Source organism: Myxocyprinus asiaticus, chromosome 27, assembly GCF_019703515.2.
Source record: "Myxocyprinus asiaticus isolate MX2 ecotype Aquarium Trade chromosome 27, UBuf_Myxa_2, whole genome shotgun sequence".
Classification (NCBI taxonomy): Eukaryota; Metazoa; Chordata; class Actinopteri; order Cypriniformes; family Catostomidae; genus Myxocyprinus; species Myxocyprinus asiaticus.
Window position 1 is genome coordinate 29492835 of NC_059370.1, and position 17055 is coordinate 29509889.

Here is a 17055-nt window from a genome sequence, read left to right on the forward strand (position 1 = left end):
TGAACCTTTGCCATTTGTGTCATCTGCATTTTTAAATGCAAAATGTATCATAACCAGAGAATGATTTTCGATGATGCAAGGAAAAATCATGGGCGAATTCCAAACTGTGTTTTTGCGCCTTGAAGGGCACAGTGGGAAGGGGACACCACACGAAGGGGTGTTACAAATGAAAGTGAACAACTCAAGCCCTCCATGAAGGGCCCTTCCAGAAGGCCGTTAGCAAAGGATACATGCCTTGGTCACAAGGAAGTAATTTTACCATTTATAATCTCATGACCCTGGGTGGCGTGTCCTCGGGATATATTTTAAAACAAGGTTGTCAGTCAGAACATATTACATGTTCTACCGCTCGGGCAAGTGCTATAGCCCTTTATTAACAGATACTACTTCTCAGTTTACATTCGTCCTCATAAGATTAGACTGGCTGTAGATAGTAGCTAATTTTATTACTGTAGGCTACTCTAAACCCTGTGGTTTATTATTATTTATTTATTATTAAGACCTCTTGTGCACCAAATAACTTTAGGCGGGAAATGTTCATTCATTATTTTATGTACAGATATATTATTATTTAAACAGCAACGTTAAGCAATTTTAAATAATACACAAGGCACTGTTTAAATTTTTTTTTTAAAAAGTATATTTATTTGCAACAAATTAACAGCAATAAATAAGATATTCCTGTTGTCAGAACAGCCGCGCTGCGTCGTCATAGTAACGTTTCAGGCAAAGATAAAGTGGAAGTGACGTAAGTCTTTTATTACTCACTTCATCAAGGGCGTTCCAAACGGCCGTACATGAGACACGAGTGCCCTGCTCCCTCCAGAGTTCTCACTTAAAGCGCTCAGCCCTTCGGAGGGAGTAAGTCACTTCCTTTTGGAGTTCGCCCCATGTTGCTTGCTGCGTCCATGACAACAAACGGTCTGGGCTGCGTTTCCCAAAAGCATCGTAAGCCTAAGTAGATCGTAGAAACCACTGGCGGAAATGATCTCTACAATCAACTTAAGCTTGCGATGCTTTTGGGAAATGCAGCCCTGTTCTGTTGTGTTGACGTCATCGCACCGAGAGGAAACGCGCTCTCCTTAAAAGGCTTGTATTTCCTGCAGTGTTGCCAGATTGGGCTACTTTCAATAGATTTGGGAGAATCTTTTGAAAGTATGCTTGGGCAGGTGGTCAAAATTTGGGCTGCTTTGAAATGATAAATTTAAGAATTTCCATTGCCCATGCAGCTAAAATAAAGAAAACGTCTTCACACCCAATCATTTAATCAAATAGCCAGAACACCGATTGACAGAAAATGTGTTAAATCCTGTTCAGAGGAGCTGGTTGGCACACCCACCAGTGAGTTCTGAATGTGCGCGATCTGCAGGTGTTGCTCCTGGTTTTTTGTGATAGTAATGAGACAATCTTAACAATGACAAAGCGGCAAAAATGTAAGAGATCATATCGAAAATGGGGAAATCACCCAGATATCAAGTGGTGTTTAGTGCCAGGACTTATCTGTGGAGTTTTTCTTGGAGAAATTGCACCTTTGAGTTTTTCCCATGACCAGGCCACTGACGCCTTTTGGCTAGAAGTTTAATGCTGTTGAGAACACCGCGGGATATATCGTGAAGTTGGCACTCATTGTGATCATAGACAGTGAAGTAACACGATTTAAAAGTGACTTTCGAATTTGCTGCTCTTTCTTGACACAAATGGATGTGCGCACAGAAACACGTCAGGGAATGATTGACAGTGATTGAACATAGACTGTTCTGTGTATTGGTGAATTCACGCTACTTAAATGACTACAAAGACGTATAGTTTTCTTGGAATTTGGAATGAGCCATAACAGCGTAAAAAGGTAGGACAGATAATATATAACCTTTATATGACATACTAATTTAAAAAATAGGCCTGTTGAATGGCAAACACATAACTGCAATCATAGCACAATGGCATACTTTCATTATTTGGCTTCTTGAAATCTCAGGGCAGCATATTTGTTCCTATTCTGTGCGTGTGTTTGTTTATATGTGTGAATAAAGAAAAATGGGTAAATGGAAAGGTTTTTGGAAACTTTATCTTTCCATCGCTTAATTGTGTTGTCAAGGTTGTAAAGGCAGTGCTGTAGTATTATGGTTAATGTGCATTTCATTTACATATACACTATTTAGTTGGTTTTTTTATGCATTGGGGCGTGTTTTGAGCAATCATTGGGCTGGAAAATGTAATCTGGCAACACTGATTTCCGGAACGGAGATGATAACTGACATCATCACTCGTTTTTCTGTACTTCTCTCTACACGCCGCGCATCGTCTAGCTGTTTCCCTCGCTCATACATACATCGTCTCAAGAGAGGGTAAATATATTACTGACGTTAATTCTTATTTTCCGAATATGCTACTAACAGATGAGATTAAATGGTCTTAAATATTTCTGGTGTAAATGTTGCGGTCCTCTACACGTGTAAAACGGAAATAGCATGTGTTTATCTTTCTATATTCCACATCGTGGTGGTAATGGCGCGCATGTAGATCTTCCCTTCCGCTGACTTTTATATATTTAAATTAATGTATTCTTTAATGTAATGCAATGTCGCAAAAAAATTTAATAAGGCATGTGAATTGGATCCATTATTTGGAAAAATGTGAGACTGACAATCCTATATATAAATTGAGTAAATTATAAAAACTGTTATTAATATAATCAAAAATTTGATTTAACATTTGATGTATATATTACGGGGTTTGGTTTTTGTAAATAATAATAATTATATTTGTTGTTGTTGTTGTTGTTTTAATGGGTGTTGCCTTACCGAAGCATGATTATTTAACTTTACTGTTAATCATTCTGGCATTCCTAAAAGTGTTTGCACAGGGATAAATGTGATAGGGAGTTTTTCTTTTAAGATTTTATTTTTAGTGTCCTGAATTTAATCACAGTTTCATAAAAAGCAACGTTAGGTCTTCATATAGCTAATTATGGTTCTTCAGTTCTGTGGGAATAAGTCATCCCATACTGACTACATCAAAACCTGTAGATGTGGCACATCCTGAGCAGCAGGTCTAGAACATGTCTCTCAAAACAGTAGCGTCATTAATATAACTGGTCTCAGACTCTAAAGCTTCATTAAATCACAATGAAATAAATTTCCTTAAAAAACACAGGTGTGTCAAAACAAGTGTTGCAGGGTTTTGCATTCCATTTCCTTATGTTTGCATACTAAACTTAAACTGAAGAGCATCACAAAATTATGCAAGACAACATCCCGCAAGCACATTGACTGGATGTCACTTTAAGCAGTGATATTTTGATATTTGATACTCTAGTATTTGAAATGGAGTTGCCTAGCTCATGCCTCATGTGGACTGCTAAACCTTCCAGGAATACTATTGAAATGTATTAATGTTATTATTTAACCAGCAAATTTATCAGTAGGATGAAGATGGTGCCAGCAAGGTCTTCCATAGTTATAGCCTACACACAGTGGACCTGTGAATTTGACATGCCCAAACCGGTTTGATTAAGTACCTAAGTTATTGCTTGAACTTTTCTTTTAATTGCTCTTTAGTAGGAGGATTATTGGGGCTCAACTGCATCTACTTCATGAATCTGGTGATGTTTCCTTTAACAGGAAGCGTATTATTCAAAATTACTTTGTGCAGTTTAATATACTGGAACGCCAACATCTTTAAAAACAGGAATAAAATGTATGTTCTAATCATGGTGATTTAGTGGTATTAATGTTGAGACTAGCAATGATTGATTATAATAACAATATTTACGATTATAGTCCTCTGTTTAGAAGAGAAATATGAAGTTTGTGATCTTTTTCTGCTGAGCTGCCTACCACATGTGAGTTTTATATAATGCCCCTCACTGGAAGGAAGTAAATGGGTTTCCGTGTAGTGATGTAATGGATTTATGTGGAAAGAGGTGTTCATTGCTGAGCAGTAGAATTAATTACTTTATTTTTTTTTAAAGTCATCCTCATTTCATTGTCATTTGAGAGAACATGCCATGAACTCTAAGATTGCAGTAAAAACATTTAAGAAGTCCGGGTTAGTTTTTTTTTTTTTATTTATCTGTTTGGCAGGTGGAGCTTTACTTCTAGTGTTATATAGTTGGAGCCACAGACATGATCTGATCAAACATGCATGTGTGCTCAAGGTGGTGGACAGAAACCGGCCTGCTCCAGAGCCATTACCATACTTACAAGAAAACATTGTTTACTTTAAAGTTTTTCCGCAAACACTGCAACAGTTTTGTCTGTAGCTGTGTAACATAGTTTCGTGTATTGGGAAGAGTGTATTCATAATTGCGTGTCCTTATATATATATATATATATATATATATATATATATATATATATATATATATATATATATATATATAAATATTTATCCCCTTTTCTCCCCAATTTGGAATGCCCAATTCCCACTACTTAGTTGGTCCTCATGGTGGTGCTGTTACTCAGCTCAATCCAGGTGGTGGAGGACAAGTCTCAGTTGCCTCTGCTTCTGAGACCATCAAGCCACGCATCTTATCATGTGATTTGCTGTGCATGACACCACAGAGACTCCCAGCATGTGGAGGCTCATGCTACTCTCCGCGATCCACGCATGACTTACCATGCACCCCTATTGAGAGTGAGAACCACAAATCGCGACCACAAGGAGGTTACCCCACGTGACTTTACCCTCCCTAGCAACCAGGTCAATTTGGTTGCTTAGGAGACCTGGCTGGAGTCACTCGGCACACCCTGGATTCGAACTCACGACTCCAGGGGTGATAGTCAGCATCAATACTCGCTGAGCTACCCAGGCCCCACATGTGTCTGACCTTTTTAAAATATTAATTATTCTTAAGATGAGTCATCTCCATATACTCCCTTATTTTGCTAAATGTCTGCTTTTATTTCTTTCTTTGACCCAGATGTAGTTATTTTTCCATCTTGCTGGCAAATTGTAATTAATCAGTTTGGTCATGCCTGAAAATTGTTTCCACACCAATGTCAATGCTCTTTATGTAAGCTTTGATTCTTTTGTACTCAGTTGATTATGACTCAATGATGAAAGAACATTATAAACCTCTCTTAGATTAACTAGATCAACTTGGACTGGACTGAACTGCCCTGTGGTCAATGAGTTGTTCATAAAGTGCTGAGAACTGATTGTTCTCTCTGTGTCTGCGGGTGTGGTGGACTGTGGGACAAATGCAAAGACAACAGTTGCCCTTATACAGTATGTGCCCTCCTTTACATGTGACAACTAGAATAATATTATATTAGTTTAACAAGTCTTGCCCTTGTTGTGTGGTAGAGTTAACCATGCTTTGGTGTCATGTTTATTTTAAGTCATAGGCAGGCTGACACAGAAAGTGCCACAGGTTTCCGCAGAATTTGGTGGTACACTCTACCAATCAGATTGTAGTACTGTCAGCCCTACTTAACACATTTAACCATGTTTAATTGCATTCTGCAGATTTTCCCCACAAATGTCTTGTGGCTGTACTTTTGAATCAATGCGTATTTTAGTGTTTATGGTTTGGCCCCATTCACTTCTATTGTAAAGTGACTCACTGTAACCATAATTTTTGCTTATTTTTTTAAATAAATGAGGGACGAGTCAAAATACCAACATTATGCCACAAGTGCTGTTAATTGATCTTAGCATGTATTGAACCCAGAACATTCTCCCTTAATAAAAGAGCTCTCCATCATCTGCTGAGCAAAACACTTGCTGACATGACCTAACTGTATCAAATGTGTTGAGGCATTTTTTTTTTTTCAGAGTGAACAATAGAACTTGACATCTAAATCAAGCTGTTCATTTCTTTGATTAATTAGCAATAAAGGCAATGCTATTTTACAAGAAGCCAGTTTTTATACTGTTTCTCTCTTTCTTTAGTGGTTTCAGTATTATCCTAGTCTACTCGACACCAGCCATCATGATCGAGAAAAAACTGGCCTCTTTTGGGAAGATGCTGCTGAGGCGTCGCATGCTGGACACCACGCAGGATGAAAGTCGCTTCTCTCGCTGTCTCACCACTCTGGACCTCATAGCTCTTGGTGTGGGGGCAACACTGGGCGCAGGTGTCTATGTCCTGGCTGGGGAAGTGGCCAGAGAGAAGGCAGGACCAGCCATTGTGCTTTCTTTTCTCATTGCAGCCTTGTCTTCTGTCCTCGCTGGTTTGTGCTATGCTGAATTTGGAGCACGAGTTCCCAAAACAGGATCTGCTTATATGTACAGTTACGTGACAGTGGGTGAAATATGGGCCTTCATCACGGGATGGAACCTCATTCTGTCATATGTAATAGGTGAGCACATGCGTCAAGAAACTGTTGATTACTCAACATATAGTGGCCCAAAAAAGTATTTGGCCATGTGAAAATGTCTCAAATGTCATTGCATTAATTGCAAAATATCAAGCCAAGTGACATCTATCTATCATAATTTATTTTGTGAAATATTTTACTTGAAAAGTGGGTTTGTGCTATATTTCTTTAAAATAGATCCCTGGGTTTGGCATTTTGTTATACAATGCAATGACATTCATATGTTTTAAAGTGTGACTTAAGTGCCCAAATATGTTTTGGGGGCACTGTATTCTTTCAGAAAATATTACTTCTAGATAAATAACTTTCACAGGGGAACTTTAGTGTACAGTGATATTTTGTGGCACACTTTTCCCTTTTGAATCCAATGTACTAATTAATCATAATCTCCTAAGAGTTCATTCTAAATGCAAGCCCAAGAGTTTGACCAATTAAATGTAATTACGGATGAGCTGAAGTGGGTTTGAAACTGTTGGAAGTGTTTACTCCTTGGGAGAATGAAGAGCTCTTCAGCAGAGCTTAGGTTTGGCATAACCACGAAAGAGAAGTCTTTGCATGTACTTGCACTGATGTATTCTTCTCTCCATTTCTCAGGCACAGCTAGTGTGGCCAGAGCTTGGAGCTCAACTTTTGACAATCTGGTGGAGAAAAAGATCTCTATTTTCTTCAATGGCTCCATGTCAATTCCAGACACCGGAAAAGTATTAGCTGAGTATCCGGACATATTTGCCCTCATCCTAGTCATGTTGCTCACTGGTGAGATTATTATTCTCTTACAAAGAATCACTCCATTCTAATGTGGTGCCCAGTTACTTCTCAGCTGGCACACTACAAGCTGATGTTTCACAGATTTGCCTTTGTAAAGTCAAAATCTTACATTATTCCATTAAGCCAGTGATTGTTTCTTTGTTTCACAGTGAATCTGTTTAGTTCTAGTTCTGGTTGGTTCTTTTCTACTTCTGGCTCTTGTTAGTGTGCATTTGGCAGGGGAGCCAAAAGGGAAACAATTATTGATTGTTACTAATCAGCTAAATTGAAGTAAATAACTCTTTTTAAATAATCCTCTACCCCAATTAGCCTATTAGTCAAAGGACTTCTTTTCCTTTTACCATTGCAATGCAAAAGACCGTAATGGTGTGAATTTGCTACCTCCCACGCTACAGGATTATTGGCATTTGGAGTGAGTGAGTCTGCACTTGTCAACAAGATCTTTACAGGAGTCAACCTGGTGGTTCTGACATTTGTCATCATTTCTGGCTTTGTGAAAGGCGATGCTGCCAACTGGAATCTCACTGCGAAGGACTACATTAACAGCACCAACCACTTACAAACAGCACAGTGAGTCACATTCTCAGCTGTTAGGTGTAGAAGTACTGTAGACAAAGAAATCAAGAAATTACATTTAGAGCATAACTGCAACACGTATCTATTAGGTAACTATCTTATTAACTGATTACAGACACTTTCATTAAGGGAAATATTGACATTTATAATGTATCAAATTAGGGCTATTCAACTTCATCGACAAGTGGGCCAGATTAAAACAAAACTTCGGGGCACGTGGGCCAAGCCAGAATAATTTATTAATGAAAACCACAGATATTATGTTATAGCAGACCTATAATATTTGTTCACTATATAAATAAAAAATTTCATAGCTTGAATTTTTTTTTTTTATTATTAGAAATATTTCCACCTAGCAGGAAATTCTGAAAAGGAAAGAAAAAATAAAAATAACATATATATATATATATATATATATATATATATATATATATATATATATATATATATATATATACACACACACACACACACACACACACACACACAGTATATAAGAGAGAGAGAGAGAGAGAGTAAATCAGACTGATACAGAAATGTACTAAACAATAACAGTGAAGAACACAAAACGTGTTCAGTGTGAAAAGCCCCTAAAACAACTGACAACCTCACGCAGGCCACTGAAAATTTCAAACGGGCCAGATTTGGGCTGGGGCTGTCAGTTGAATAGGCTTGTATTAAATGAAATGTCAGGGGGGTTGTTTTGTAAAACTTAAACTAATACTTAAATAACTAATAATTAAATCTAATTACTTGAATATTTCATCCAAAAAGGAAAATGATGTGTGTGTGTATGTATGTATGTATGTATGTATGTGTGTGTATATGTATATATATATATATTATTAGTATATACTGTATATGATGATAAAAAATGCTTTCATCAAAATTAGAAAGTAAAGGTTACTAAACATAAAAATTAAATGTAAAAAAAAAAAATAGAGAAAGATTGTGCTGTCTTTAAATTTGAAATGTCTCTCTTTACGTATTTTCGTAGAGAAATTGAAAAAGGCTTCGGCTCAGGGGGCTTTGCACCATTTGGCTTTAATGGAATACTTTCTGGCGCTGCCACTTGCTTTTATGCATTTGTGGGTTTTGACTGTATTGCCACTACAAGTAAGTACTACGTGCAAATCATCTAATTTTAAACCAGTGTGTCCTACTTTTAAAACCAAACTCACTCAACCTCTTTTCATTTTACAGGCGAGGAGGCCAAAAACCCCATGCGTTCCATCCCCATAGGCATCGTAGCCTCTCTGCTTATCTGTTTTTTTGCCTACTTTGGAGTTTCTGCAGCCCTCACCCTCATGATGCCCTATTACATGCTGGATGTTCAAAGTCCGCTGCCCGAGGCCTTCAGCTATGTGGGCTGGGGCCCTGCTCGCTATATTGTGGCTTTGGGCTCTCTATGCGCTCTGTCCACCAGGTACTTTTATTTATTTATTTTTAATTTTTTCCCTCCCAATTTGGAATACCCAATTCCCAATGTGCTTTTTAAGTCCTCGTGGTCATGTAGTGACTCACCTCAGTCCTGGTGGCGGAGCACGAATCCTAGTTGCCTCCGTGTCTGAGACTGTCAACCCGCGCCTCTTATCACGTGGCTTGAGCGCATTGCCACAGAGACATGCTGCGTGTGGAGGCTTCACGCCATCCACCACGGCAATCACGCTCAACTCACCACGCGCCCCACCGAGAATGAACCACATTATAGCGACCACGAGGAGGTTACCACATGTGACTCTGCCCTCCCTAGCAACTGGGACAATTTGGTTGCTTAGTAGACCTGGCTGGAGTCACTCAGCACGCCCTGGGATTCGACTAGCGAACTCCAGGGGTGGTAGCTTGCGTATTTTACCCAGGCCCCCACCAGGTACTTTTATAAAAAAAAAAATCAGAGAGCAGCATTACATTTGTGGTTTCAGGAAATCTGATATTCACTTACAGGGATAGTTATCCAAAAATGATAACTCTGTCAACATTTACTCCTCATGTTGTTCTAAACCTAATTGACTTTCTTTCAAAAATTAGATATAAGACAGAATGATAGTCCCAGTTACCATTCACTGAAATTGCATCTTATTTCCTAACAATATCTTTCAAATACATTGTGTGCTATGAAAGAAAGTCATACGGGGTTAGATCAACATGACGGGAGTAAATGATGGCAAAATTTGAATTTTTGAGTAAACTTTTTTTTTTATCAACATGAAATGACATTCACAACCTGTTATACTTCTATAATGTGACATATTTCCGGGTAAAATAAATATTCAATGTGAAAAAGGATGTAGGGTAGGACCAGAGGTTGTTCTAAAATGAATCATTATCTGTCACTTTGACAAACTGAGTTGTAAAATTTCAGTCATGGTCTATTTTTATCCGTCATACTTGTCGTTTTTTAATAATTACATACTGGTGTGCCTTCATGTGTTCTCTCGCATTATGTGAGCTGCTGTCATTCCTGTGCACAACAGGGAAGTACAACAGACCTGATACTACCAGATTTTTATCTGTCATTATCAAGGAAAGCATTTTGAATAATCTGTTAATGTTTTTATAATTCTGTAAATGATGGAAGAATTTCGGTTAATGCAACCCGTGGATGAAACTTGATAAGTTATGGATTTTGATAAGTTACCGTTCCATACTAGAGTATGTAGTCCATTATGGTGGACTATCCCCTCCATAAACCTGAGGCCAAGCAAATTAAAACATTTTGATTAAAGACTACGAAGACATAAAAAAATGTATTTGCAATAACATGCACAGATTAATTTTGCACAATATGACTAGGAATGTGTTAAAGGAATAATTCACACCAAAATGAAAATTCTCTTATCATTTATTCATCCTCTTGCCATCCCATATGTGTATAACTTTCTTTCTTCAGCAGAACACAAATAATTTAGCTCTGTTGGTCCATACAATGCAAGTGAATGGGTACCAAAATCTTGAAGCTCCAAAAAGCTCAAAGGCATCATAAAAGTAATCCATACGACTCCAATGGTTAAATCCATATCTTCAAAAGTGATGAAGAAACAGATCAATATTTAAGTCATTTTTTACTATCAATCTCCACTTTCACATTTTTCTTTTGTTTTTGGTGATTCAGATTCTTTGTGCATAGAATCTGCACTGAATCTACCTACTGGGCAGGGGGAATTTATAGTAAAAAAAAAAAAAAAAAAAGACAAAGGAATATTGAGCTGTTTCTCACCCACACCTATCATATCGCTTCTGAAGATAGGGATTTAAACACTGAAGTCGTATGGATTACTTTTATGATGCCTTTATGTGCTTTTTGGAGCTTAAAAATTTTGGCCACCATTCACTTGCATTGTATTGACCTACATAGCTGAAATATTCTTCTAAAAATCTTTGTTTTCTGCAGAAGAAATAAAGTCACATCTTGGATGGAATGAGGGGGAGTAAATGAAAGAATTTTCATTTTTGGGTGAACTGTTCCTTTAAGGAAGTAAATCTGATCAGTTTTGATTTCAAGTTGACTTTAATGTTACCTTTAATATTTTTGCTAGCAGGAAGATATATGGCTTTATTCTGATTGTTTGTTTGTTGATGTTGTTCCTTAGTTTATTGGGCTCTATGTTCCCTATGCCTCGTGTGATTTATGCTATGGCAGAGGACGGTTTGCTCTTCCGTTTCCTCTCCCGCATGCACAAAAAAACCAAAACACCTGTCCTGGCCACCATTGTGTCTGGCATTGTAGCAGGTAAGACTGCATTCTTACTTATGTAATAACTGTCAGTGAATTATTCAGTATTTTAATGAATGTGTCTAACTTCTGGAATATTCCTCATTCCCTTCCTGCAGCTCTGATGGCCTTCCTCTTTGATCTCGCTGCCTTAGTGGATTTGATGTCGATTGGGACACTGCTGGCATACACTTTGGTTGCCGTGTGTGTGCTCATTCTCCGGTTAGTGCACTTTCATTCACATACTGTGCCATTCATACTCCAAAGTTCCCACAGACATGGAAAACCTGGAAATATCAGGGAATCTTACAGTTGTGATTTCCATGCTTTTGAGATTTAAAAAAAGTCTTCATTGAAATTTTTGTAGTGAATATAATTTTTTCTAGTTATGCTGTTCTAAAACATCTTATCATCTTTATATTATTCTTTGTGCATGTAGAATATAGCTTATTCCTAATATTTGTCTTGGAACACATTTAGTCTTTTAGAAGACATTTGTACTCTAGCATTAAGTGTAATTGTTTAAATGTATTAATTACCTGCATTGGTACCACATTAAAATAGAGATCTGCTATAAAAATCCTTATAAACTAATCACGATTCATGAATAACTGGAAAAGTCATGAAAATTCAGTGGTCAAAATTTTTTAGGAAACCTGATACTCATTTCTGACCCTGGTGAATTTAGATAGATGGGATGTTTTTGATTTGCTTGAATCCAATGTTCACAGATACCAGCCAGGCAGACTTGGCTCCAGTGGTGCGGATGAGAAGCCAGTGGAACTACAGTGGCTGGAGGCAAAGGGGGCCATGGCAGATGTGGATAGCGGGGATGAGTACGGCAAGGAGCTAGAGACAACACCCTTTAAAGAGAGGTTTTCCATCCGATTGCTGGTGCAACCAAGCTGTGATGTACCTACCAAAATTTCAGGCATCATTGTTTACTCGGTGACGGGCATGATCTGTAAGCATTTCCTCTGAGATTTAGAAAACCATTGGTATATCCATTGATCCAATTTATGATGCACTTACATTGGGATTCAGAAGTATGTGTCCACTTGTGAAAATGCTTCAATTATGCATTTTTCTTAATCTCGTTAACAAAATCACTTACGAAAACATTAGTTGATGAAGGGTTTTTTGATTTTGTCTACTATGATGAAAAAGAGGCATCATAACGATAATTAAATGATTTTTGAAGATGGTGTTGATGAAAATAATACTTCAAGATATTAACCGTGTAAGATATAAACAGAAGAAGCATCTAGAGAAACATCTGTATGTAGACGAAGATATTTTATATGGTTTATCTAATCCAAAAATCCAGTATTTTGTGTATTTCCTGCTTGAGCTGCGTGAGTTGAACGCACTGAACACCACCAAAATGATTATGATAATTACCTCACTCAAACGCATCCTATTTATACATGAGATTAATCACTATATCCACAACATACAGTATATGTTATATTTCAACTTACAGTACATCTGTACAGACAATGAAATGCATAAACAGGTGAACTTGAACTAAATTATGCGTTAGTCATTATAAGCGAAACTTGCGTTTGCTTCCGTTAAAAAAAAAGCTACACGCAATGCAATATTTTAAAGTGGTTAAACACGGAAAATTAATAACAGTCTCTAAACCATGAAGAATCCAGAATACAGTAGATTAACTTCTAATAGTAGCTAATAACAGCTAAGTCACTCAGGTTTTCTCAAGGACAGTTGTATTTTGTAGCCATCTTGTACATGTTTGATACATGTTTAAATTAATAAAATGTTTATATTTTTTTTTTACATTTCTGAATATGATTGAAGTTTGGTCTGTTACAGTTTGACACACGTTTTTGTCATTTTGCACATTATCGTCAACTAAAACATATTATTTGACAAATGATATGCCATTTTAGTCAGGGTAAAATGGACTAAAATTAAGGAATATAACATGATTAAATATTGACTAATTTTAAAGGACATTTTCGTCAAAAGACTAAAACTAATACAAAAACTGTGTAAAAAAAAAAACATTGTTTCTAATTTAACACATTTTCTTTTTACATTAATATATTTATTTATTTTTCAGTTTAAGTAAAAAGTTTAACTGAAAAATGTTTTTCAGAATTTATAAGTATTTGATGTGCCCTCTTGTGCTTTTATGACAGCATCGAGCTGGCATAGACAAAATCTGATTATCCATGTTCATGGTTTGAGAATGGAGACCAGAAGCAAGAAAATCTGACCTAATGTCACAAATTTGCATATGCGATTATTGTCCTCAAAATAGTGCAGTATCTTAAATATTTTTTCGTAATTTTACAACATAATTTTTTTTGTTTTACATTTTTCATTTTCCAGGCTTAAATTTTGTTTTTGTTTTCTTATCGTCCTTCAAAATCATGAACCCACTGTATAGACAATCATATATATCTTTTTTGGTGGTGCAACATGTGATTTGCATAAAAAAAATTAGAGCTATGATCCACCTTGAGAAAATGCTAAATAATAATGTAGCAAAACAATAATAATAGAGACCTGAGGATAACCACCACCTCTTTTACTCTTTCACCCATCAGCTGTGCTTTTCACTTTGCTGTGTGTGGTGCTGGCAGTGTACGGGGAGCAGGTGGGGAAGGGCTGCCCTTTTTGTATTACTGTGGTTGTTGTCCTATCTATTCTCTCCTTCATCTGCATCTTCATCATCTGGAGACAGCCCCCGAGCAAGGAGATCCTCACTTTCAAGGTATGGAGTGACATCATTTTAGAGGAACTGTTGGTGAGGAAATGAATCTACATTAGTACTTTCTGTTAAACCTCTTTGTTTTCATTTATTCATGAAGTTATTTTCTGGAGGCCTTAGATTTTGGTAGCGATAATAATCTTTTCTCAATCTTTTCTAGGTGCCTTTGCTCCCCATTCTGCCATTGATCAGTATCTTTGTAAACATTTACCTCATGATGCAAATGGATGGACCTACATGGATTCGTTTCGCAGTATGGATGGCTATTGGTGAGTTACAGAATAGACTTGCAATCTACAAAAAGAGAGCCTAAAATTGGATCATGTATTTAAAAATCTTGGAAAACACATCTAATTGTTTGGTCTCCTTTAGGTTTTCTTATTTATTTTGCATATGGAATAAGGAACAGCTCTGAGGGTAAAAACAATTCCCCCAAAAAATGTGAGCCCATTCTTCAAGGAAAGAGGCCAGTCTATCTGACTGAAGATGACAGCGAACTTGAGGGGGCCACACCCTAAGAGGAGGAACTGCATTGGTATGGCAGCCACGTTACAACCGTTTATACTGCAATTTCATATTGGCACCATATGTTTCTTCTGAAGTCTGTTTAGTAGGCAAACTGTATATTTCATTTTAAGTGCTTGCCTTGTGTCAATGCACAATGGTACTGTAACAATGTTACTGATGTATGTCTGAACTTCTCTTCATAATGAACAGTATTTGGTCTAGTCCTACATGGATTTTTGTGTGGAAAAGTTTTGTTTTTCCATTACCAGATCAGAGGTGGGGCAGAAGAAAAACTACTATAATAATAATAAAACTTTATTTTCTATAGCGCCTTTAAAATTTGCATCTCAAAGTGCTTTACAAGAGAAAAATACACTGAAATACGAAAAAGAAAACATGCAATCAGAACAATTGAAAAAGAATACAGTAATAATCATCACAGAAAAGCAACTCTAAAAAAGTGAGTTTTAAGAGAAGATTTAAAAATACTAAAAGATTCAGCATGTCTAACCTCAGAGGGAAGAGAGTTCCACAGTTTTGGAGCAAAAGAAGAGAAGGCCCTGTTACCCATAGAACCCATAAAAAAACAGATTCGGAGGAGTGGAGATCAGCCATTGGAGTGTAGGGGGTTAAAAGTTCAGACAGGTATTGAGGGGCCAAACCATGCAAAGCCTTGCAGGTAAGCATGAGAATTTTAAAGTCTAAACGAAACTTGACAGGGAGCCAGTGCAAGAACTCCAAGATAGGAGTGATGTACTCTTGAATAAGGTGTCTTTTCTGCCTGTTGGTGTCCTCTGGGCATTTAAGGTGACTCCTTTTTCCCATAGTGAATTGGAATATGTCATTCAAAATCATTTTTATTGGACCATAGAGAATTGGGATAGTGTAATGTATTTATTGAAATAACGTACTTTTTGTTTTGAACTCAAAACATCCTTGTACTTGATTTTATAAAGTTGATATGATGGACAAAGTGACAAATGGAAAATATTTATAGAGCTGCAATGGATTTTATAAGTAGTTTTCTGTGTAAAATTATATTCTTGTATATTGTGTATATATTTGGATATATTTATGTACTGGTATGGGGAAATATTTTGTTTAGGTCGATGTAATATGTCTTCTATGATAAAACATTTTTAGCATAGAAATTTTCTCTAACCAGCTGTACTTATTTGAGATGTTATGGTAAAATAGGAAATTATCTGTCTTAAATGTGCTTGAATGTAAAATCAAACATTATCTAAAGGGATTTTTATATTTATAAATTGGGTGGTGAACAAAGTTACATTTTTCATTTAAAGCATCAGTATCTAAGCCAAGGGCTCTTATTTTTTATGCAACATTTTTCATTCCATAGTAGTTATCTTAAGATAACAGTTTATGCTGCTTTAATAATGTTTTTTGTAAAAACATTGCTTTATAAATGCTTTTCTTTAAGGGAAAAAGAATATTTGTAGGAACTTTCTGTGACGTCTTTAGTAGCTTATGTGTTTTCTGCCAGTATGTGGTATTTTTTACTGACATGAGCATTGAACCAGAAGGATGTATGGCTCTTAACAACACTACAGAGTTGTTTGTGCAGTATATCTTACAAAAGTCATTACAATTTGCTGTAAGCTTGTGACTCATTGACAGCATTACTCTGTTTTACAGCTAACGTTTACACAAAGATGCTGTGTTATCAAGCTGGAGCCATTTCTTCTAGTGTGCTAAAAATTATATCTGTTACAAAGCTGAGTTATGATGAGTCTGACACAAGTAGAATTCACTTTGAGCAGATGCGGCCTTCTGACCTTATTATACATCCACTTAGAGGAATAACATTGCCTTGGAAGTTGTTTACATGGCTCACTGCTGTGACTAGCCTAGCCTAGCTATTGCTGTGAGTTATTACTTTGTATTGTAATGGAACAGACAACACTGTTTACTGTATTGTAAGACTAATTGTTACATTTTCATGGACATATTTTCCTTTGTATATAGCCTTCTTGATGTGCCTTTATTATTTGCAACGTTGTTAACAATAAAAATATAAAGAATAGCCATTGAGTTGTGTTTTTCTTTTTTTCCAAGAAAATAAAAAAATGTTTTCAATTTAGGCCTCTTTAGAATATCTACAGGATGAGATTACTATATCTGGGTGAGAATTTAGTTCCTGTCAAGTTAATATTGTAGCATACTTAATTTTGGAGTTTGTGTGCACAATATATTAGACACACACACACACACATATATAATATATATATTAAACATTTAGTTAGTAATTTACTAAAACTTTTAAATGTACTAAATTAGTAACATTTTACTAAATAAATTAGACATTAACTCGAGTGGGGAAAAGCTGGTTTGTGTCCATATATTAATTTATAATTTTTTTTTTTTTTTTTTTTTTTTTTTTTTTTACTTGGAAAGAAAAGAAAATGAAA

The 17055-nt window shown here is 36.3% G+C and overlaps 1 protein-coding gene across 3 annotated transcripts; it reads left to right on the plus strand.

Moving 5' to 3' along the window:
• The first annotated feature begins 2248 nt into the window (after positions 1–2248).
• Positions 2249–16670, plus strand: LOC127417921 (cationic amino acid transporter 3-like). 3 transcript variants are annotated; one of them, XM_051658185.1, is made up of 13 exons: positions 2278–2345; positions 5086–5229; positions 5896–6305; positions 6918–7079; positions 7487–7661; positions 8665–8783; positions 8871–9093; positions 11258–11397; positions 11499–11601; positions 12111–12343; positions 13956–14122; positions 14280–14388; positions 14492–16670. In XM_051658185.1, exons 3-13 carry the CDS (start codon positions 5936–5938, stop codon positions 14635–14637), a joined length of 1947 nt encoding a protein of 648 aa, XP_051514145.1. In that variant the 5' UTR covers positions 2278–2345; positions 5086–5229; positions 5896–5935; the 3' UTR covers positions 14638–16670. The 3 variants fall into 3 exon arrangements, with proteins under 3 accessions (XP_051514146.1, XP_051514145.1, XP_051514147.1); XM_051658186.1 differs by lacking the exon at positions 5086–5229 and having other exon boundaries at positions 2249–2345; XM_051658187.1 differs by lacking the exon at positions 6918–7079.
• The last annotated feature ends 385 nt before the right edge of the window (positions 16671–17055 follow it).